Source organism: Cornus florida, unplaced genomic scaffold (assembly GCF_030987335.1).
Source record: "Cornus florida cultivar Cherokee Brave unplaced genomic scaffold, ASM3098733v1 CherokeeBrave_3.0.0_Hap2_Chr03, whole genome shotgun sequence".
NCBI classification, from domain to species: domain Eukaryota; kingdom Viridiplantae; phylum Streptophyta; class Magnoliopsida; order Cornales; family Cornaceae; genus Cornus; species Cornus florida.
Genome location: NW_026775573.1, coordinates 3,060,119 through 3,085,431, shown reverse-complemented (window position 1 = coordinate 3,085,431; position 25,313 = coordinate 3,060,119). Strand labels below are relative to the sequence as shown.

General features: G+C 34.9%; 2 protein-coding genes across 2 annotated transcripts; one reads left to right on the top strand and one right to left on the bottom strand.

Annotated features, from left to right (window-relative positions):
- Positions 1-8,025: 8,025 nt before the first annotated feature.
- LOC132299061 (subtilisin-like protease SBT4.14) lies at positions 8,026-12,704 on the top strand. The gene is made up of 11 exons (XM_059795508.1): positions 8,026-8,182; positions 8,277-8,368; positions 8,819-8,916; positions 9,006-9,149; positions 9,267-9,375; positions 9,467-9,980; positions 10,699-10,796; positions 10,899-11,123; positions 11,430-11,538; positions 11,638-11,851; positions 11,942-12,704. The coding sequence occupies exons 1-11, from the start codon at positions 8,084-8,086 to the stop codon at positions 12,532-12,534; spliced, it is 2,295 nt and encodes a 764-aa protein (XP_059651491.1). The 5' UTR covers positions 8,026-8,083; the 3' UTR covers positions 12,535-12,704.
- Positions 12,705-13,061: 357 nt separating this feature from the next.
- Positions 13,062-23,358, bottom strand: LOC132299062 (ATPase GET3A). The gene is made up of 7 exons (XM_059795509.1): positions 22,896-23,358; positions 21,910-22,034; positions 20,792-20,942; positions 16,889-16,999; positions 14,110-14,248; positions 13,916-14,031; positions 13,062-13,537 (listed from the first exon to the last, which is right to left on the bottom strand). Exons 1-7 carry the CDS (start codon positions 23,157-23,159, stop codon positions 13,361-13,363), a joined length of 1,083 nt encoding a protein of 360 aa, XP_059651492.1. The 5' UTR covers positions 23,160-23,358; the 3' UTR covers positions 13,062-13,360.
- Between the last annotated feature and the right edge of the window lie 1,955 nt (positions 23,359-25,313).

Genomic DNA, 25,313 nt, shown 5'->3' with positions numbered 1-25,313 from the left:
ATATAGGTGTTATGTATATTTTAAAATCAATCTATAGGTGGATTTGTGACCCAAGAGAGTTAATTATGGTTTCTTTATTTTCTAGAATTGTTCTGTAATTTTCTGGAATTTTTCTGATATTTTTAGGAATTTATTAGGATTTATTTTCCTATTATTTGTTAGGAAAATAATTATATATATATATATATATATATATATATATATATATATATATATATATATATACTAGGTAACTGGCGCATGTGGAGCGGCGGCACAATAAAGAATTGATCTAGTGCAGCGCGGTGTAGGATAATAGGGTGTATACGCCAATTAGGGCCATTTGATTAATTAAACTTATGTGAATTGATATGGTGCATCGCGGCGCATAAAACTTTGGTGCGCATGTGTATCTGGACCATAGAAGTGGTCTGGTCAACTATGGGATTATTTGGTGTATTGCAGACAATGAGAAGATGGTACACTCGCTGATCTGGACCTTAGATCTATTATAGTTAATAGAAAATAATCTAGTGTGAGCGTGTTCATTTGCGCACTCATTTATGACCATTGTATGCGGCATAAAGGAAGTGATGGATTCAGTGTGGTGAGCTCACGGTAGCTGAAAGAGCTTAGCCAATACCAGCACACAAGGAGGCTTGAATCCAGCGCGTGCAAGTGCATAGTAAGCACGTGGGCGCGCGTGTGAAACTATGTTGGCCTAATTCGACACTAGAAATTAAAACGGTCATAACTTAGTCATTTTAAATCGAAATTGGGTCATTCTTGAGCTCAAATTCAAGGATTTTTCGTCTTCTTTCCAATGGTACCAATTTCATTATCAGATTCCCATCCTACTAGGAGATATTTATGTTTTAGTGAGAAAGTGTCGGAAAACTATTTAAACCAATATGGAGTATTTAAAGGAAACTATTTCTGACATATTTAGTTGCACTAATTTGTGTAAATATAATAAATTAATAATTTGTTATGGAAGGAAGTGTATATATATATATATATATATATATATATATATATATGTACATTGATTTTAAATAATCAAGGATTATTAAAGAAGGTGTTAAACACATATATACATTAAATAACATATGTGTAGGTATATATATATATATAAATCATTTAAGATAATTAATATTATCATTCTTATTTGGCATATCTTAATAGGCTGGTTGTTAAATTAATGATATGCGTATAATATGCATGTGATGGCTATGTATGATTTAGCGTATTGTTAATTTTAAAGTTAATTCATGGTTAAAGTGTGGGCATGGATGAATTGTCAAGTGATTAAATATATTACCTAAATATTTGTATGAATAGAATACATATATGGAAAGCATGGATGAATTGCTAATTAAATGTATGAATAAATATACCTGTGGAGGCATGGTTGAATTGCCAATGTATAAATATACATACACGGAGGCATGGTTGAATTGCCAATGTATAAATAAATATACTTATGGAGGCATGGTTGAATTGCCAATATATAAATAAAAATATTTACAATGGCATGGTTGATTTGCCAAAGCATAATTACGTTGTTATGTGTTAGATGATTAAAATATCATCTATGGTTGTTGTATGTATGGATTGGATTAGGGTTAGATATTCTTAAATGAGAATAGTTTAGTACTTACTGGTTAGTGTATTATTTTACATTAATAAAATAATATTGGGGAAGACGTGGATGATTTGTCAAAACTTGAATTTTGGATATGTGATTTAAACAATTAAAATCATTATCGGGTTGGGATTAAATAGAGTATTTCTTTTATTATAATTTGTTGTTTAAATGATTAAACAACTGACTAGGATGGGATTAAGGTCAAAGGAGTTTTTATAAAATGAAATGGTAGATTGGTCTAGGTATGAATATTATTTTAATAATTATTTAATAGGTATGGAAATTTAATAAACCTATTAATGGATGTGATTAGTATAGTATATATAATTATATATAGACATGTATATCGTGCTTTATTAAAGTTAAAACTTTATTAGGTTTGGTTTTGATCAGAGATGATCTGCTTATTGGTTTTCAGAGGCCTGGTAGAGTGAACTTGCTCGTAGGGTTTAACCCACGATTTATTTTTCAGGTTATTAGAGGTTCCAGTCTCGAGGTTGAGGATCCGCAGCTGGGAGACTGTCATTCGTCTATTCATCTTGTGTACTTTTAAATAGTATTGGATTATTGGATAATGTTTCAAGGGGTCCTTGAGTTATGGGATTTCTGAATTGTAATTGTTGGAGAATCATTAAGTAATATTTATTTATTAGTTTTCTTCAGCGGTTTATTTATTCTTTATTATTCATCTTTGTATTCTGTGCTTGTTAAATACTTAAATTGTTTTGATATCCCTTGATTTTGTGCGCGGACTTGATCAATCCGTGTTCCAAAATTAGGGGGTATCACATGAACCCTTAGTCAAGTTCATTGTTGGATGATTGGAGAACCTTGCTTGATTAGAATTTTATCAAAACTAGAATTTTTAAGAAATCTACAATAAAAAAAATTATAAAAAAAAAAAAAAATTACACAAGTACTTGGAAATATTATTAGGTTTTTTTGTTGGGTTAATGATTTATTAATTTCCTTAACTTTATTTGAGTTGATCTTATGGTGCACGATTTTTTATAAATTATTAAGATTGATATATCATTATATTATTTTTTAGCCTTTACATCAATTTCTTAGATTAAATATTCAATCATGGTGAGTTGGTTTAGTTATAATTTTTTATTTTTCTTTCCTCCAATGAAAAGGGCATTTTTGAGAAAGTGCATTCCCTTCCAGATTTAATGATACTCAACCAAACAATAAAATAGTAATAACCATTCCATTCCATAACGATTCACCATGTCACACCAAACATTAGAATGGTAATACTCATTCCATTCCATTCTCATTCTCATTCCATTCCAAATTTCATTCCATTCCATTTATGTACACCAAACGTAGCATAACAGTTTGCAGTTGGAGAGAGAGATCGAGAATAGAGATTGAGGCATTTGGGAGGTTGAAATGAATTTGCCCTAAAAAAAATTAAAACAAAACCCATACTCACAATCTAAATTGCAGAGTTCAAAAAAATTGTAGATTTTGAACTTCTGATTCTTGTAGATTTTGTAGTTTGTAGTTGCAGAGAGAGAAGGGGGGGGGGGGGGGGGGGGGAACGAGAATACAGATTGAGGCGGGTTTTGAACTTCTGATCCTTGTAGATTGAGAACGATAATAGAGATAGAGGCGATTGGGAGGCTGAAATGATTTGGCCTAATAAAAATTATCTCCGCTACAGTAAAAAAGATGGGACTGGAACAACATAGAACACCAAATTGTTGTTCCACCTTTTTGGGGCAAATAGTGGATGTGTTCTGAAAGTGTTCCACTACTGTTGAGAACACAACAAAACGGGCCAAACAATATGTGTTCTGAAATGGGCTACTGTAGCACTGTAGGGAACAACACAGAACATGGTAGAACAAACACCAAACAGGCCCTAAGTATGTTAAGTTTAAAAAATGTGGCAAAGAATGAATTAAGGTCTATATTTTGTTAGAAAATGACCTTTAAGAAGTTTATTTTCTTAAAACACCCTTTTGTTTTCTCCAAAATGCCCTTTATACCATTTTATACATAAATCACATTTCCCTCTTTTCGCAAACCCATCAGGGACGGATCTAAGAATTCTTTGTTTTTTTTTTTTTTTTTTGGGGTGGGGGGGGGGGGGGGGGGATTTATATAGAGAGATTTTTTCATAATTTAAAATTTTATGAGTATAAATAAAAAAAGTATAAATTAAGGGGTGTAAAATTCAATAATAAAAAATTTCAATGGGAGCAGCCCTTCACAAATCCGTCACTGAAACCCATCTCCTTCTTACTCTAGCCTATCTCTTTCTCACTTTCTTTATGATCTCTCCTTACTCCAAAATCTTTATTGATTTCAAAGGCAAAGTGAGAAAAACAGTCCTAATGTTTATATTGTGGGTAAATAATACCCATATCATTTATATTTATATTTAGGGTTAGGCATCACCTTTTTTTTTTTCTTTTCTTTTTTTTTCCAATTACATAAGGACACTTTATTCTTTTAATCGTTTCATTGACAACAAGCCCTTATTCGTACCAAAAGTAAATGTTATGAACTTTTAAGAACCTAATAAGAGTTATATACCCTATATGCATACTATAGAGATATTTATTACTCACGATCCTAGTACCTATATAAAGGTAAGAGTACAACGTGTGTGGGTTAGGGGCTCAACCATTGTCCAACTCAACTCAATCATAAATTAAAGATAATTTACCCGAGCCCAATCCATTCTTAATTTTTAAAGCTCGACTTGAATTTAGGCTAAAATTTTGAATTGAATTTGGACTTTTTACTTGAATTAGAATCTCATGTAATAACAAATAAAATAATCTAAACTTTTTCACAAATGAAATAGACTAAGATATTAGCATGACATAAATAATAAATGGATAAAAAATTAATATGTTCAATATGTAATTATAAATAGATATAATAAATTATTATATATATATATATATATATATATATATATATCGGGTTTGTTGGGTTTTGTAAATCCAGAAAGACTTGAATTAGGCTTCAAATTGCTAGTCACATTAACTTGAGACCATCTAAAAAGATAAGCGGGCCTTGATTTTCAATTTGACCTGAAGTGCAATAACCATTGCATCCAATTTCAGAAAATTTCAAGTTGGGTTGGGGTTTAATCCGGCCGAGTGAGTTACAGTAAAGCCACTCGAACTCTCATCGCCCTTCGGATCGGGTGCTTAACATGAGACCGAATTAAAGACTATGTCCTGACTCTAATACAACTGTAACGACTTACTCATTTAACTAAAACTTTAAACTATCAAGTATGGTTATATATCCGTCAATTTACACTCATTTTACTTTTCATGAGTATCTAATGTGAGACAAGCTACCCTTCTTACACTTTATTACATTGACACGTGCAAGCTGGAGAAAAGGGGATCTCCACTTCCTCTCTCACATATTCCTTAATATATTTGGCTCCTAACCCTAACCCCCACCCCATCTCTCCATGGACTCTCTCTGGTTCTGATTTGTTCGTCATGAGGATGCCAAAAGAACAACGGAGTCGGCGCATTGACGCCGGCGGGTCTACACCGCCGCAGCTTCCCAGTCGTCCAAGATCAAGACCAACTACAATAACACATGAGGGACACCGTGATTCATCGATGATGATGCAGCTTGAGGCGAGGCTCACAGCCATAGAAGAAACACAGAAGCAAATTCTCGACCTCTTGGCTCACCGGAATCTCCAAATCCCAATTCCCAATCAAAACCCTAATTCACTTCCTCCTCCTAATTCACAACCATTGAGCTCTGCTAGCATCAACCAGCCCGCTCTTTCACCATTTGAACAGCTCACTGCCATGACCATTGTCCCAAAACATCATTTCGGGGGTTCACTTCCTCCTTATTCACAACCATTGATATCTGCTAGCACCAATCATCTCAGTCCACCATTTGAACAGCTCCTTGCCATGTCCGATGATCCCAAAACACCAGAATATGTCATTGGTCTACCCTATCCTCAAGGTTATGAAACCCCAAAGTTCAAGCTTTTTGATGGCAGGAAGGGAAATGCTAGAGCCCATGTGCTGCAATTCATTGATGCGTTGGGAATTCATGGTGGTGATGAAGAGGTAAGAATGCGTGAGTTTTCCAAATCGTTGACGGATCGAGCTTTCACTTGGTGGTATTGTCACCAACCTCCAGGTTCAATCCCTACCTGGACAGACTTGGTCACTAAGTTTATGGCCAAATATGGAGGGTTACCGGAATGGGATTATCAATATGCAGCCGTCTCCGACTCCGACTCCGACTAGTTGGGAAAAAGACTTGGTTGTGGTTTTCGGTATGGGGGAGTTGTTAGGAAAGGTTTAGTTGATGTTTTTGTTTTGAAAATACAGGCCGACCTAAGTAGTTGGGAAAAAGGCTTGTTATGAAAGTATTTAGCGACCAAGTATTTCGAGTAAAAAAGAAGAAAAGGCTTGGTTATAGTTTTTGTCATGTAAATATGTAGCCGATCCTAAATAGGTGGGAAAAAAAACTTGGTCGTTGTGGATGTATTTCCATGGAGAGGAGAAAATTGGACTGAATGAGTGGTGGTTGTGAAATGTCACATCTTTTGTAGCATGCTTCTTCATGTAATCTTTATATATAATATATGGTTTATTATTCTCAATTCAGATTTCACAGGATGTTCCAAATGCGCTCTGAATCAGATAGCTAGTCTCAATCTTTACTCTTGGTGCTGATCAAATGTTAGATGTGTGTTATTACTAATCATTTGACAAGGATCTATAGGAAGCATCATATTCTTTTTCACGACATTAGTTAGATATAATGTCACATTTGTTTTCGTTGTTTCTTGTTTGAATCCCCTCGTTTTACTAGCCATTAGCTTTTTTTTTTTTTTTTTTTTTTTCTCACTACCATTCTCGAAATCTTGCCTAATGCGTGGGAGATTTCATGACGTCCGGAAATACTTGGGAGATCAGGGAGTTAAGATCCAAAGCCACCACAACAAAGGTAGACCTGTTTGTAGCTATTAGCTTTTTGAATTTACACATTACAATAAGTTGGCTGTTCTCAACTTTCTAATTCAATTTGAATATAGCCAGTTCACAAATGCCTCCATTGATCCTCTTATTAGTTCTGACGATCTCCATTTTCTTCTATGGAAGACTGCATGATGGTGAAAGCTAGTCAGAGTCCAAACAGGAAATTCTTTTCGGTTCAAAAGCGCCCTCATAATCTGATCTCTTCAACAATTAAGAGCAGAGAGTTAAGCTAATACAGTGTATACAACAACAAACCACCAAGCTCTTTCCCAATTACTTGGGTCGGCTACATGAATTCTATGTTTCCATTCCTCCGCTTTATTTAGAGCCATAGCCTTAGTCGATCCATATAGTAGGTCAAAAGTATTTGATAGAAGGTAGATATGAAAACGAAGGTTAAATATTGTGGGAAATTTTCATCAACCAGTTGTTATAGTACCAAGTCTCCAGCAGCCTTAAAACTCAAAGATAAAAAAAAGGAACCTTTATGTCCTTGTGTACCTGAGATTTCAAGACTATTAGAAATGCCAAACAGAATTAAACAATCGTTTAACAAACAAGTTCATGCTAATAAGAGGAAGAATCATTAAACGAGTTCTTGAAATCCCATAGACGCACTAGAACTCAACGCGAGCAGTATCAGAATTGAAAAAGTTCAATCAATTACATATATACAAGCCCTTCAGACATTTGGGCTTTCCTAAATTATTGGTTTTCAAGTTTTGTTCACAATCAACCAGAAGTTATTTGAGTATAATTAACAGCTCTCTCTTTAAGAAGCTTTTAACTGTTCTCATGACCACTAAAACACACAAAGGGCATGACTTGAATTCGACTTCAAGTAAGGGGTTCTTGATGTAATAGACTCATGTTTACATACCATTTCTGCAATCAATGTGATAATGATATCCTGATTATATCAGAAATATTAGTCCTGGACTCATTATCTCTAAGTCTGGCTTTTTAATTGCTTCACCAAAAATATATATATATATATATATAAATGAATCGTATTTGTTAGACAGGTCATAGATGTACATAGTGGCCCCCTATTTGTTAGACAGGTCCATCATGTATCCTTAAAATTGCAGTGGGAAGTTATCTGCTTTACAACAAAAATATCAAACAGAAACACAAACAACAACAAGAACTGCAAATGTTGCAGAGGAAGTTTCTTCCAAAAGTTAAAAACCAACCCTTAGCTATATGGATCATTGACAAAGAGTGCAAAACAAACAAAATTTAATTATCTTCCTTTTACGGTTTCCTATCGAAACACTCAACAACTAGAATTAAGAAGAAGTTAGGGTAAAGTTTCTTATTCTTATCTCTTCTGTTATTGAATTTTTGTTTCTACTAATCCTTCTCGTCTTACTTTCTATATATAGAGAAGAGTGTCTCCACATAGACAACTCAATACAGAGATATATAGCTCCAAGCTTTTTGTCCTGCAAGCATGTTGAGAGATGGATTTATCATTTCCTTTCCATTCCTTTCTTGCCTTCTTTCTCTTATCTTGACAGGTCTTTTAGCTGTAAATGGAGATGTCCAAAAGGTGTCACTAAGTTCTAGCTTCTATTAATTCTCTACATATTTTATGGTCGTGTCATCGAATATCATGACAAATAATTTCACTGCATAACTTGCAGGACTTTTACATTGTTTTCATGAGACATCATCCAGTTAATGAAGAGACTGTGCGTCAGTCTCACATCGACGTCCTCTCAATGTTGAAGGGAAGGTTGGTTGAATCCCTCTCCCCTCTGTGCTCTATCCTTGTATACATATACACACATATATATGTGTGTGTGTGCACATCATCTAAATATATTAATGCACATGGTGAGTGTTTGTGTGTGCGCACATCATCTAAGTATATTGATGCATATGGTGAGTAGCATGTATGTGTATATGTAAGTATATTTGTAAACACAAGCATACACATATCTAAATGGGCACAGTTACATCATCTCCTCTGCCTAATACATAACTATACATATACACACATATATGTGCACATCATCTATACTGATGCATATGGTGAGTAACATACAAAAATATATGTAAGCATTTCTGTATACATAACTATGCAACATCTAAGTTGGGCACATTTTCTTATCTCCCCTGCCTAATGTTGTTTACTCAAAATGTTTCTTGATAAATAAGAGTTTGTTCATAATATATGAAACAGTGATGTTGAGGCTAAGGAGTCCCATGTTTATAGCTATACAAAAAGCTTCAATGCGTTCGCTGCAAAGCTATCTCAAGATGAAGCCAACGAATTATCCGGTCTGTGTTAACTATTGATATTTGATCATGTTTAATTATATAAACAAATCGGATTTAAATTCATTTAAGCTATTGATGTGAATTCATAGGCATGGATGGAGTGCTTTCTGTTTTCGTGAACAAGTATCACAAGCTACACACGACTAAATCATGGGAATTCATCGGATTACCTGCATCAGCAAGAAGAAAACCGAAAATGGAGAGCAATATTACTGTTGGTCTATTAGATACAGGTTCAATGGTCCTGTTTTTTACTCTTATTCCATTTGTTCTTTCTTTTTTAATTTGATGAACAATATAGTAAATATTACTTGTATAATCCGAAAGCGATCATGCTATTGGCTTGCCAGGGATTACTCCACAGTCAGAGAGCTTTAAAGACGATGGATTTGGTCCTATACCCGCGAAATGGAAAGGAGGAAAATGTGGCCACTTTGCTAATTTTTCAGGATGCAACAAGTAAAATATTGGTGTCCTTTTCATTTGGTTTTCTTTTAAAAACAATAATCAACTAAAGGTCTTTTTGTTCACATTGTTTGTGCTATTAAAGGAAGCTCATAGGAGCCAAGTACTTCAAGCTGGACAACAATCCGGACCCAAGTGACATACTTTCTCCTATAGATGTGGAAGGCCATGGGACACACACATCCTCAACCCTAGCCGGAAATGTTGTCGCGAATGCAAACCTGTTCGGACTTGCTAGAGGGGCAGCTCGGGGGGCAGTGCCATCTGCAAGGGTGGCTATGTACAAAGTGTGTTGGGTTAGCAGTGGTTGTGCAGACATGGACATTCTTGCCGCCTTTGATGCTGCTATTCACGACGGTGTTGATGTCATATCCATCTCCATTGGTGGCCTAACGGCTGATTATGTAACGGACACTATAGCAATAGGAGCATTTCATGCCATGCAAAATGGGATCATCACTGTTGCTTCTGCTGGAAATGATGGACCAAACCTGGCTACTGTGGCTAACCATGCCCCATGGATTTTTACCGTGGCAGCAAGTGGTTTGGATCGGCAGTTCAGAAGCAAAATTGTTTTAGGCAACGGAAAGACCACCTCGGTAAGTATTACATATATACATATATGTAGATACACACACACGCTTATATGGTGGTTGAGATTTATAATGATGCCATTACTTGACACGCAACTCTATATGGTGTAAACCAAAATCCCTTTAAGAATTTTCATAGTTACACTAGGGTTGACAGACAGTCATGTACATTTTGGTGACAAAATGGTTACACCCATCAACAATTTGCTATGTAGAGGGAGATTTTATATGCATACATATATATATGTGTGTGTATATAATACATATATATGGTGTATACAAAAATTCCACAAGAATTTTCATATATAGTTACACTAAGGTTCATGGTCATGTACATATTTGGTGATTAAAAATGGTTCCACCCACCAACAATTTGCTATATAGAGGCCGGAGAGTTGAACGAAATGGAGAACCCAAGGCTCCCCATTCCTAAGGTTTTCCATTTATTGCACACACTCAACTAAGAGTGATATGGCACCCACTGTTAAATGGGGCATTCAAACTTTTCGGTATGAGTATCACCTCTCTGTATAAATAGATACTCGTATGGCGAATTGAGAGATGGATATTAGTGCAACAGTAAGGTTGTTTATTGTGACTACGGAGGTAAGATTGTGTTCATCTGACTCTCCACAAACTCATAATGTTGAGAGTTTCGAGCACTAGACTAGAATAGACCTGCTTATGCAGTGAATTGACCAGAAATAAGGCGCGTGTAATGCAGGGAGTCGGAGTGAACACATTCAATCCGAAACAAAAATCATACCCACTTGTCAATGGGGCTGATGCAGCCAAGACTTCTTCAAGCAAGGAGAGTGCAAGGTACCATTTTGTTGATCATTATAGGGCTTTCAAGAAACTAAGAACTATTTTAATTTAGAAATTGTTGCAACTATATATATATATATATATATATGATTACAGTTATTGCACGGAGGACTCAATTGACCCTATGAAGGTGAAGGGAAAGCTTGTCCACTGCAAACTAGGAACATGGGGTGCTGATTCTGTTATTAAGGGTATTGGAGGGATTGGTACTATCATTGAAAGTGATGCCTTCCTTGACGCTGCCCAAATTTTTATGGCACCAGCAACAATGGTCAATGATACAGTTGGTGCAACCATTACTGAATATACGCACTCCACAAGGTATATATATAATTACCCTAAAACACTAGCAGAAGGACTTTTATCCCCTAGATAGGTTTTAATGCTATTCTAGTCGATAAGTTAGATCTAAAACACTAGCCGAATGGATTTAACCCCTTAGATGGGTTTTATGTGATAAACATGGGTCTCATTTGAAATATATTAAAACATATCTAAAGGTAAATAAGACTCAAATACCGTTTTGAGTCTAACTTATCGGCTCAAATACTGTTTTTCATGCTAGAATATAAAAGTTCGACTATTTGATCCAATAAATGACTATTGACCATCTTGTATTCAATTTAGATCACCATCTGCCGTGATATACAAGTCCCAAGAAGTTAAGATCCCAGCTCCTTTTATTGCTTCATTTTCATCCAGGGGTCCTAATCCAGGATCAAAACACATACTCAAGGTGTGTGTGTGTGTTTTAATGTTTCATCCTCAACTGTATGTATGACCAACCATATAGTTGATCATTAAGCCTGTTTCTTTGATGAAAATGAAACTGCAGCCTGATATTGCAGCACCAGGCATTGACATCTTGGCATCATACACCCCTTTCAAGTCACTTACCGGGCTGAAAGGTGACACCCAGTACTCAGATTTCACTCTCATGTCCGGGACTTCCATGGCATGCCCACACGTTGGCGGGGTAGCTGCATATGTGAAGTCGTTCAACCCAAAATGGTCTCCGGCTGCTATCAGATCCGCCATCATGACCACCGGTACTGAAAACGAGCAACCTTAATTCTCTGTTCTTATGCCTAGCAATGTGTATATAACTTTCTTGCTTTTGTAATGTTCGTGTATCAAAGCTACACCTATGAGCAAAAGGGTGAACAATGAAGCTGAATTTGCCTATGGTGTGGGACAAGTGAACCCTAGAAGAGCACGGAGCCCTGGCTTAGTCTACGACATGGATACGATATCATACGTTCAGTTCCTATGCCATGAAGGCTTTAAAGGATCTAAAATAGCCGTCTTAGTAAATGATTCCAAGCCAATTAATTGCTCTGCATTGCTGCCTGGAATTGGTGATGATGGTCTCAACTATCCCACTATGCAACTCCCATTGAAAGACAAAGCGCCAAGAACAGCGGTTTTCCGGAGGACAGTCACTAATGTAGGTCCTTCCAACTCCATCTACAATGCCACCATTAGAGCCCCCAAAGGAGTGGAGATTGTTGTGAAGCCGACGAGTCTCTCATTCTCTCGTGCCTCGCAGAGGCGGAGCTTCAGTGTTATGGTGAAGGTGAAACCAACGTCAAGTACACAGATGATCATTTCAGGTTCACTCGTATGGAGAAGCTCTAGGCACTGTGTTAGGAGTCCAATTGTTATTTATTATAATCCAGAAGATACGGAAATGAAAAAAATGACTGAATTAAGGAGCCAAATGCATGAATAATGAGCAAAATGGAGGATGCATGCATGCTCCAATTACATCATGTACTATATGGAATGTGTGTGTACATGTATATGCTAATGTACTTGTGTATGAAGTGTTGAAAATATGGTATTTGGGTGTAGCATTTATTTTCAATAAGCAAAGGTATTTGAACCCTTTTTAAGTGATTAGTTAGGTTAGTGAAACCCTTTTAGCATTTCTCTTTGCAAATACTTTATCTCATTCTTTTTTTATTCATGAATCAAGAACTAATGTCATTTTATAGCATTACTTATTCCTAACACTTCGATTCTTTTTAGTTATGAATCAAGAACTAATGTCATTTAACTATAAAAATGAAGTGCATTTGTCGGGGGTAAAAAAACAAAGAAGCGCGAATACCACCTCCCTTTTAAAAATCTAGTAAGAGAATCAACCTTTACCACCTACATTTTGGTGTGGGGGAGAGTCACAAGCACTAATATTTGGCAGACTCATTGACTAGAATTGCTCAAGTTTGAAGCATTGCATATCAAGAGGGACAGAGCTTGCAAGATCTCACTAGTCCACATAGATTAGAAAGTTGACATCAGTATCTATAAACACACATGATAATAGCAAATCGCCCATTTGTCATCATCTTAAAGGCACAAAAAACTTTATGAACTAGATTATGGTTCTCCAAACATTAATGGAGCGAGAAATGAATAATTGGCTTCTCTTTTGCAGGGTGGAAACAACATGTCATCCGTTTGTGTACATAAAAATTTAATAAAATATAAGGCATATGTAAAAACAAAAAGAGAGAGAACCAGAGTGACGAGCAGGGCATTTTCTTTCATTTCTATCAGACCTTTTGTTTTCCTTTTCTGAGTCTTTCTAGCTCGGTTTCGGCGTCTTGTAACTGTTTCCTTAGTGTTGATACTCTCTGCTCCAGTTCTTCCACTGTGCCTTTACCGGTTGGAGGTTGATATTTTGATAGAAAATTATGTGAAAATGATTTCAACGCTTCCACCCCGGTAACCTGCAAAACCCACATTTAATGATCAAGGAGCTGATGAAAAGATCCGTGAAATTTCTAACAACTTTATATGGAGTGACAAATTTAGAATCTAGCAGTTAATTGAAGGAAAAACTGGATTTGGACAATAATTTAATGAAACAGGAAGCCAAACTAAAAGTTAAGATGTTACACCATCACTTTTTCAAGTAAGCTGGAAAAGAAAAAAAGAAAAAAAATAAAATGAAAAGCAATAGCCTAATCGGATAATAGTTGAAGCACATTTACTTCATTTTTACTTGAAAATTAATAGAATATTTGGGCTCATGAAGAAATCATATTACAATTATTTGAGATACAGTATTTAAAAAATAATTAAAGAATCTTGAAACTATAGTTTACCTCCTCTGGCAGCAATGGCAACTTAGTGATGTGAAAGTCATCGTACAACATGTAAAACTGATCAAGGTATTTTTGTTGCATCTTCATTCTAGCTTTAAGCAACTTAGACTCAGTACCTACAAAATCAAGATCAATTAGCAGCAAGAATATTAAATGAGAAAGAATTGCTGGTGCAACAGACATTGTAAATGCACCTTCTTCATCAAAAAGTACTTGGTTAATAATGATATTGTGTGTGTCTATCTCAAACTTTGTCAACTCCTGCACGAGTCTCTCTGTTTCATAGAGAGAGAGGAACTCCGGAATGCAAACACAGACAAAGGTCGTCAAGTCCTGCCAATAAGAAATACAAGCGCATTATATAGACAGTGAAACTTAAATATTATCTTCAATTTTTTTTTCCTCAAGTCAAGATATGTGAATATTATCCTATAATTCCGGCGACTCTTCCAGAGCAACAACTTTCATTACCCTTCGGAACTGAATCGAAAAGGCAAAACTAAAAATAAATAAATTATGACTAGATTTCTAAGTTGCATTAGCAAAAAAATTCTAGAGAAACCATCTCTGAGTTACTAATCAACCTATCTGACTTCAAATATGCTGAATATAAAAGACCAACTATAATACTGCTACCTCACCTGAAAGCTTTGAAACACAAAAGCAAACTATATTACCAAAAACCCAACCACAATGCTGTAACATCTCTTAAAAGCTTTGGATCACAAAGCTGACTACATCAAGCTCAGAAGAAGGTTTCCGATAATTGACACAGCACGGTTACCGGAAGTGTCTCTATGTATCAAACATTTCATGATAAATGCATCCAGGAGAGAGAAGCAATCTCCATTTGGTACAACTTCCAAAATAATGTGGAGTCCTTCAAGGGGGGAAGGGTATAGATGGAAGTATTCTATAGGAGGGCCTTTGACATTAAAGTGGCATTTAATGGATTAACAACTTGAAGTTCCTTATTTGCAAACTTCTCTTCCATCGTCAGTATGTAGTTTTGAAGAAAAAAATTAAATATACAATGAAGTCATGCAATATGATTCTTTCTTAATATATACTCCGTATATATATATTTTAAAATCTTTTCATGCTTTAACACTTTCCCATTATTTTTGACGCGGTAATTTTTTTTTTTTACTATTCATAGTAAAGGTCTCTGTTCATGTCCAAAGAATATTCTTTATTTGCTTTTAATGAGCAGGAAAAGGAAAAACTTTACTAACCAGAAGTTGACAAGAATCTAATTCCAAGAATTTGATAAAATGAGATGGGACTCATGATGTTAGATTCATAGATGCTTTGAATGTTTGCAGTAGATGCCCAGATGGAGAGAGCTAAGAAATCTAATATGATGTAGACATATCAAACCTTGAGTTGAATAATTAACCTCTGAAAGACAGAGAGGACATTTCTAGAGCTGATAAACAAACCATCTACTTCTTGCACAGCAGCACAGCTGTGAAAATCATGTATTATTCCTCTCAAGAATTGGCTCCATAAAGAATAAGTTTGTAAATCAAATAAAAAGGAATCAAAGGACTGCTAAATGAGCAGATATGACCAACTAAAGAAATCCAATCTGGTTCAAAATGTTCCACTAAAGTGTCTCCTCAGCTTCCCGAATTTGAGATTTTAAAAGCTACACTGACCAAGTTTACAGAATGAGCTTTTGCAAGAAATAACTTCGTAGCATGAACTCATGAAACAGTCAGAATTTCTCTAAAAGTTCTTCCAGGGCCAGAATCCCATTCCGAGCCTTCCCAAGAAGGCCCTGCCAAGCACACAAAACACTGGCAAAGCATTTTAGAGATCATACATTGAAGACAAAACCATTCATGCTTTCTACATAAAAGTTCACATGATTTTTCTTAAGTTGCAATTCCAAAAGCCTATGATCATGCTATAAACAATTGCAATGTTGCACTTCTAAGATGATGACACTATGCAAGAGCATCTGGAGTACATGAAAGGGTCGAGTTAGCCAACTAAACTACCAAGACTTCCAACTTAAATCTATTTCTTATACTTCAGTTGAAAATTTCTGTTTTATCTTCATTTTATAGATTGCAATAAAGTGCCTACCTTCTGTACTGAAAATTCACAGGAGGAGGTAATTATTTAATTCACCAAGTGCACAAGTTTTAGTCTAAGAGTAGTCACTTATGCAAAATATGAATGATTTGATCTACTACTACCAAGCTACCTCTGTCAGCATCTTGCATAGGAAGGCCTAACAGCTAGTAATGGTTTTTTTAGGTATAGGTTTGAACCTCTTGCAGAAAGTGGGCAGCAGATTGATAACCTAACCGTATAAAAGATTAGATAAGTGATTTTTTGCTTTAGTGGACTTTCTGGATGCCTGTGATACCCTAAGACTGGCAAGTGCTTTTCCTTCACTTTCCTCGCTCAATGTAATACCTCTTTGCCTCCTCCATTTAAGTCTGCTTTGAAGGAGTTCAGAGGAGAAAGTGCTTTTCTTTCACTTTATGAGTATTGCACTCCCTGTGAGGAGAAAGTGCATTAAAGCTTTGTAGCCTATAGGCCCTATACTAGTTAACAAATATAAGGTACTTACACTCTTAATATCATATTCACCTGCATGATAAATTTAGAGTGACAGCTGCTTTATACTTGCTACACAATATCAATAAATACTTCTATGGTTCGAACCCCTTCGTTTCTCTGATTCCCGGCTACTTTTTAAAGCCCCAATTTCCTGCTTACTTCATTTTATACCTTTTGCACCACACATTTGCTCACTCACAGAAGTTTGAATACAATTTACTTAATTTGACACCAGAAAATTCTAGAAATCTTCAAGGTTGATGAATGGTTTTTAATTTTTTATTTTGCTTCGGTATGGTGCTATTGTTTATCAGAAGGAATTGTTAAAAAACAAGAAAAGACAAACATATACAATTTATTGCAACAGAAAAAAACCACTCGAGTATGGGATCTTACTGGATCCTTGAACTGCTTGTTAACTTGTTCAATCATATCTTTCATGCCCTCAAGCCTTCCAAGGATTGCATCCTCACCAAATTCATCACCGACACCGAAGAGACGAGTCATCTGCCATTAACATTTATCAAAATCTGTCAGTTACATGATCGATATTACCAACAAAGAAATACTAGTCATATGACAACAGTTAGAAGATTACAGGTAAAAATTGTGAATAAATAAATTAGACTTCAAACATGATAGAAGATGTTAACCCAAGGAAAAAAACCTACAGACTGATATTAAAGTTGGAGTATCCATATCTAGCAAAAGCAAAAGATACAATGACCATATTGGCATTAACAACATAATTCCGGTTATTAGCATATGAATTTGATGCTCATGCCCAATTACAACCCACTTTGTAATTCAAAAAGTCATAAGAAATTGCTAACCTGCAAAACCTACAGTAATAATGCAGCCATTGTGTGTGCGTGGGTTGGGGGTTAACTTGATTGAACAAAATTGAAAAACAAAGTTCAACATAGTATGCCCAATATCCATTGAAGTGTTGCAGAGAGACGGGAGAAGAGAGAAAAAAGAGTAAACAGAATATGAACGAGTTTGAGCTTTGGCTTTAAGAAGAACTCCTAAAAAGGGGAATGAGAAAGAAAGACAAACTGAACCAATCTGTGAGATGGAGGTTATAGTAGTAGGAGGTGGAAGTCAGAACAGGCTCCCAGTGGGAATCAGACTTGCTGCACTTCTAGACAGCAGAAGGAAAACCTAATTGCTGCTGCTCAAGCCCATCATCTGAATTGAGAGAATCTCAGAAATAAAATAATATTGGTTAAAACTGCTAAAATCAAAGATAGCTGGTCCAATTCATAAATAGTGACCATCTACATGACATTAAATGGTTTGGAAGTCAAAACACTTTGACGTTTTCTGGGACCAGATGACAGTCACAAACAGTTTCACCCGTTAAAACTTCCTTAAACACGAAGGTTCTGCGAATGGGCCACTCAGCCCAGTGGCCCGGTTAAAATAATGTTTTATGGAAAAGTCAAAATTCTAGGGCTATATTAAAGAAAGGGCACCCTCATACGCTTATCACGGGGTTTCCTTTTGAAATCATAAGTCTGCTGTTTTGACTGGATTGTAGGAAACTGTTAGTTGAGCTTAAAAAACTGTTTGGTTGCTCAGAAAATTTGTGTCATGAAAATATATAAATTGTGTTGAATGTATTATAAGATATTTACATTCTCTTGATTTAGACCTTCTGTTAAATTTAGATATTAAAACAACCTCATCAATTTCTAGGCTTTGTTGCTAATTCATTTCAGTGGATTATAGTATAATTTATTAAATAATTAACTAGATTTTATTCATTTTCTTGTAAAAGAAAAAATATATTTTCAAATGTACACAAGCTTTGATGGATAAAAATACGTTTTGGCCTTTGATATTTGAAAATTTTGAGGTTTAATTTCAAATTTTCCTCAGTGTTTAGAATTTAGGTTAGGGTTTCATTTCATAGCAAAAAATTCTCCTTTTCTCGTGGTCCCAATCATGAAAATTGAGATGGAAAGAGGAGGCATAAATTAGAACCCTACCAAATTTAATATGAATTAAAAAGTGAAATTCTTTGTATGATATGTTTGATGTTAGTCCATCATTTTGCCATTAATGTTTTCCATAGATGAATATGGAGAGTCGTGACGAGAAATTACTAGATGATCTTGGACCATATGTCAATTGGTGGTCTAATCAAATTCTTTCTAACATCTTATTGAACTTTAATAAGTTCACTTTTCTTAGTTAGAAAGTTTTGATTGAACTTGACTACATGATCGAATTCCAGCTAACGATTTCTAGAATTTAAAATTTAACTGAGTGTACATTTGATATATATATATATATATATATATATATATATATATATATATTCTGTTTGTTTATCTATTGGAGTCACTAGCATTACTCTATATTTATTGTGGTCATGTGAACATCAACAACCACATTGGCTTAAATGTAATAGAGTCAGTAGGTAATGGGTTCATTTGGGAATGAAGATGCGTTCAATTTCGGAAAAATGCACAACCACATTAGCTTAAATGTAATAGAGTCAGTGGGTAATTGGGTCATTTGGGATTGAAGATGTGTTCAATTTCGGTAAAATGCATTCACGTGCAAGCTAACTAGCTCAGACATAAAGTGAAAGCCCGGTGCAATGAGTAGCTAACTAGATATGCTCTTTCAATATCCGAGAATAAAAATAGATAAGCCCCTCAGCAACCTCGGAATACAGTCCAGGAGTGCTCAAAACCCAAAAGTTGGGAAATATTCAGATTCAAATCCACTAAGCTAAAAGATCACAGATGAAAAATTCTGGCACTGCAAGGGGAGATGAATGAGTTAGATTTTCACCCGCGGAGTTAAATATTAATGAAGTGGAGTCGTCCCAGAACTCTTCTTTCCGGGAAAGAAGAGTTCATGCCCCCTATGTTTACTGGATTCCCAATCCGATTCGTGAGCTCAAAAAAAGCGCATATACTCTTGGTGTTGTATCTATTGGACCACTCCACAGAGGGAGCAAAAAACACTGCAAGCAGTGGAGGGGGTGAAGTTGAAATACATGAAGAGACTACTAATTAAGAGAAGCAAAAATTTTAAGGCGGCATGAGAGGATTGTCTGCATGCTATTTTAGAGTGGGAACCTTCTGCCAGGGTATACCTTCACACATTTATGATGGCACCGAGCTGTTTCTCAGGAACTCCATTGCTTTTGAGCAACGTTACTGGCCGGATTTTGCACTCCACTTCAAATGCTATGCTTTCCTCATGGATAAACTTATCAACACTCCAGAGGAATTTGAATTACTGGAAAAAGCAGGAGTGGTATATAATTATTTGGGTTCCAGAAAAGAAGTGTGTAGTATCTTCAACAATCTCACTAAGGACTGTGTTTTGCCTAATTTCTACTTTGCTAGGCAATGTAAGCAGGTCGATGATTACTGCGAGAGACCCTGTCCTAAGTTTCTAGTCAAACTAAGACGAGATTATTTTGGCACTAGCTTATCAGTTGTTGCTGCGTTCAATATTTTCTGGCTCACATTGGTGCAGAGTGCAGACCATGTACAGCCTCCCTTGTGCTACTGCTAATCATTGACTATATTTTATTTGTTAAAGTATGGAATTTCTTTTATCGTATTAGTATTTGTTTAGAAAATGTATTTGAACAAAAAGATTACTGGTTAATCAGCCAGGAAGCAAGTAGGTTCTTCTTCAAGAAACTGTCCAGCACAAATAATTGCTCGTCTCCGGCTACAAGGGAAAACCCATAATAAATGGTCGGTTGTCTCAAATGATTAGGTCCAGCAATCTCCCCAGGGCTCCATCCCAACTACTATAATTATTATTCCCACTAGAAATCTACTCAAATGGTATCATCCTTATCCAAATTTGGGAACAGAAAACAGTAATATGAACATTCTAGTTGAAGGATCACAATGTTCTTCTCTCCTCTTCCTTGTTTTCCTTCACAAATTGAGGGTGTCAAAAAGATTGGTTCATCAGCAGAGGATCCAAAAATGGACTATATACCAAGACCTGCTGTTTAGGTAAGAAATACTGTAGGGAAAAGTAAATAGGGATCTAAGCAACTAGACATGCCACTTTCACTCAGCCAACAATTTTCAAAAGATTTATGAAAGAGCCACTAATCATCCAAATGAATTATCATCTCATCATTCCATGAGAAAGCAATTTCTGCCTATATGCTTAATGAAGGCTATTTAACATATATACTTATATTAGAAAAAGGAGACAGAGAGAACAAAAAATTGCACTTCAGCATATATGAGAACCTACATGTATTATCTAAGAACTTTCAGACCAGGGAAAGAAGAACAATAATACCTGACTCAACACGCCACCAAATTTATTCTTCAAGGTCATCATTTTACCGAGTCCTTTCTCCAATGTTGATGGAAATTGCAATAACCGGAGAGTGTGGCCAGTAGGAGCCGTATCAAAAACTATGACGGAATAGTCCATTGTTTGGACCAATCTAATTAAAACATAAAGAAAGAGATCAATAGAAGTAAACTGTGCAGCATAAGACAATCTACAATGAAAAATCAGTCAACTTCTAACCGACATATTAAGTTATAGATTACAAAATTCATTTTATAAAAAAATGGAAAGATATGGAATTTGACTAATAATCCCCCGCACTTCAGTGGTGATGGGAAAAGTTAATATCGGTGAGTGTTCCATTGAAAATTAAGCAAATACAATATTGGGAGTTGCCATAATGGCATAATTTCAAATTATCAAATTTGGTAGGAGGGAGGCCTCTCTCATTCGGTGGTCAACATCATAAATTCATAATTGAGGTAAGCTTTTCTACAGTGATAAAATGGTCAGAGCAAGAACTTAGTCATCAACCCATCGTTGTAACCAAAAACTAGTACTCAAATTTGTGGGCATATATCTTAAAATGATACAATCAATCGCCTCTCATAAAACAAAATCCTCCTGGAAATCAGCTAATTTAAGAGCAAACTTTTCAGGTATAAAGCTATCCTTTCCTTTTGAAGATTTTGAGTCACTATGCCCCCCTGATAGCTTACTTTGCTATAATGTTGCTCCATTTTATTTGCTCCTTGGTGACAGGGTTGTTTGAACGATTTCTATCTCTCTTTGCGTCTAATGTACTATTTTCCATGATTAATTTTGTTTTCATATAATAAAATATAAAAGTCCTCACCAAATGGGCAAAGCCCAGCTGGTACAAACCCACCTCCCCTTTGGTTAGGGGTTCGAGCCTCAGTGGAGGTATGGGTGTATGTGAGTTTGCTTAACCTTCTAATACATATATATAAATATATATAAGTCCTCAAAAGTCAAGGTTTGTTGATTAAAAATTAATTGATCAGAAAGCTTCTCAATCCACTTAAACATGACAGAGGTATAGTAACCTGAGGCATTTACTTTATGCAAAGTTATTAAATCAAATAAAACAAGCAACTAACTTCAGCATCTCTGCAAAGCTCATAGCCTCATCAATTCCAGGAATTGAATTCGCTAGATCAGAAAAAAAACCATCCATTCCATCTCCACCATTCATATCTTCGTTCTCCACATTGGGATCCACCTCCTACAGATACAGGAGACAATCATAAAACCAGGCAACAAAGTATTGAACTAAAGTATTAAAAAAAAAAATACAATCAACTAGCAAAGGAGACAACCAAAAAATCTGGACAATTATCATCTATTTGAAGATAAAGCACGTGACCAGAAGTCATAACAACCCTGTAACTCAATCTTCAAAAATAAAAAATAGAAACCTAGATTGTTCAAGTTTTCAACCCAAGCAAGATAAATCCAATGAATGCGTTATTTAAATTCACAACAAGACTTCTCACTCACTGAGCTCCAATCATCACATGCAGGTGCACACAAATCTATATGTATATATGTATATCCATGTGTAAGTATGCATGTGCATATATATATATATATATATATATATATATATATATATATATATATATATAGTACACAATTACAATCACATATACACATGACCATAAAATTTTTAACTTGAACAACAAATTGTACACAGAAATGAGACAAAACATTGTAATTATAAACTGGGCATTTCCCAGATTCATCAAAACCCACATTTTCCTAAAACAACGATGAATTAAAGGGGTTCCCCAATAAGCTGAACCAATGTTGTATAAATTCACAACAATACTTCACTCACTGAGCTCCAATCATCACATGCAGGTGCAAATAAATGTATATGTATATCTATGTGTAAGTACGCATGTGCATATAGAGAGAGTACACAGAACGAAACAAAACATCATAATTATGAAGTGGGCACTGCCCTAATTCATCAAAACCCCACAATTTCCTCAAAAAATGACGAATTGGAGGAATTCCCCAAGAAGCTGAACAAAGAGATAGTAAGTGAATAGAGGAGAAAAGGGTGAGAATGAATGCATACCATGGCGTACAAATTGGTGAACCCATTGACCAAAGTTGGGGTTTTGGTGAACCGCTGTTGGAACGCATCACTGAGATTGTGAGCTGGATCGGTGGAGATGATGAGAACAGTGGATCGAACCCTAGAGAGAAGGATGGAGATGATGGAGCTACAAGTGGTCTTGCCCACGCCGCCTTTGCCTCCAACGAAGACCCACTTGAGACTCTCTTGGTCCAGTACGTTCTGTACCGTCCCTTCCGGCAAGTCCTCCCGATTCAAAGCCATGAATACAAGTTCCTCTCTCTATACTTTCTCTCTCCTCAAGAATCACACAAAACCCAGTAATTGAAGAGAGAGAGCGGTGATGTTGGAAACTCAATTAGATTCGAAACACAGAGAGAGAAAGATAGACGGCGTATGTATCCGGCTACGGTGCTAACGTGCCCGTTTAGCGTACGGTTTGACTGTGTGCTCGTGTCTCGTGGTTGTCACGGATCTGAGTCATTCGTGGGTGCGCGTCACTTTCTATATTTTAAAAATTTTATTTTACTTTATTTTTTTCTCTCTCGTAATTTGAAGCAAATGAAAGGTTAAATCCGGAGTACATTTGTTTCACGTGGTTATATGAAACAATTTTTTATTAATTTCTCCGAAGAAACTGAATTCATGAATATTCTCAAACTCTAGCTTTTTTTTTTTTTTTTTTTTAATAACTCACATTAAAAAAAAAACACTTTGTTTTTCATAAATCCTTAAAAATATTCTCATTTCACAATTGTTCTTCTTCTTTTTTTTTTTTTTTTTTTTTTTACGCATCATTTATTTTATAAAATCAGTAGATTCCTAAAGTACTTTTGATGTATTGTTTTTTAGAATAAAATGAGACATTTTTTTTACTAGTATAAACTTATCTTTGATGCAAATAGTTCCATAAAGATAATTTATAATAAGGTATCAATATAGTTGTGTGACGCCAATCAGTACTTACTTTGACAATTATTTTAAAAAATAAATAAATTGAGATTTTCATTTAAATTGGTCATTTATAATTAGAATTATAGGTATATATGGTTGTCTTTAAAAGAAAATCGCTTGACGTATTTGTGCTGAATAAATTATTTTTACTTTTAAAACTTATGATATAAACCCTTCCAAAGAAAAAAAATAAATAAAAAGAAAAGTGGAGTAAATGAAATCAAAATTGGTTTTCTAGTATGTATTTAGTTAGAATAAAAATTTATCCAAGAAAATTGTAAGAAAATATCAAATTATAATTTAGATACCTAAATTGCCCTTATTTTATAAAAATAGTAAATAAATAAAGAATTAATTAATTGTAAAGCATATAAAAAATGATGGAGTTTTTAATTAATTTAAACCTTACAAACTACTATTTATTTTATTATGCTGGAAAAACAATAAGAAATAGAAGTCAAGTTAATTAAAACCTTATCCATGAAAAAGTTGTTGTTGGATTGCAATTTTTTGAAACCCAGTAAAAAAAAAAACATGTTGGTTTCCAAATATAGATGAAGTTATTGAGTAAAATAATATCAATGATTTAAGTTAAGTAAAATAATAACGCAAAATAAAAAGATGCTATTTTCACATGAAAATAATTTTTCCGTGTTTTGTGTGGAAACATTTTGGGAAAAATAAAGTGATACAAGAATTTTAATTTTCCAGAACTTTTTCTTCTCTATTTAAAGTTTTAATATTTTCTATTTCCTTTATTTCTTTTCTAGTTGATTCTATCTGACCAAACGACACCTAAAGCTAATAGTGTTACTTCTTCGTGAACATGTTTTTTTTTTTTTTTGGGACAAAACTTCAACATGTTACCAAGTGCCATTAACTGACATAACTTCCTCCAACCAAACATAATTAGTAATAATGACTAACAAGCAAAAATGATCATTAATCACCGTGAACAAAACACCCCCAATCTGCCAAGGTTGGTTCATCTTGTGATTGGTCTCTTCACCATTAACATGTACAGTGACAGAGCCATAAATTTTTTTCGTGGGGGCACATTATAGTATTATATACCATAAAATATATTTACAATATAATGTACATGCATATGAGTATATATATATATATATAGAAAGAGATAGTGATATTTTTGGAATTAAATTAATTTACAGATATAGAATATAAGTATTAAGGAAACAATTTAGGAGAAAAAAAACCTATGAAACATATATAGAATTTTATGAAGAATAAGAAAATTCAGGGGGACACTTTCTATATTTTTATAAAAAAAATCTATATTATTATAAAATATATATAGAATAAAAGAGAGGGAGAAAATTCAAGGGGGGCACGTGCCCCCTCTGGTCCTTCTTGCGTCTGACTTATCCAACATGTAAATATATACTTACAGGAAAGAAAAAAAAAATGTTATGTGTGTGTATATATATATATATATTATCTCAG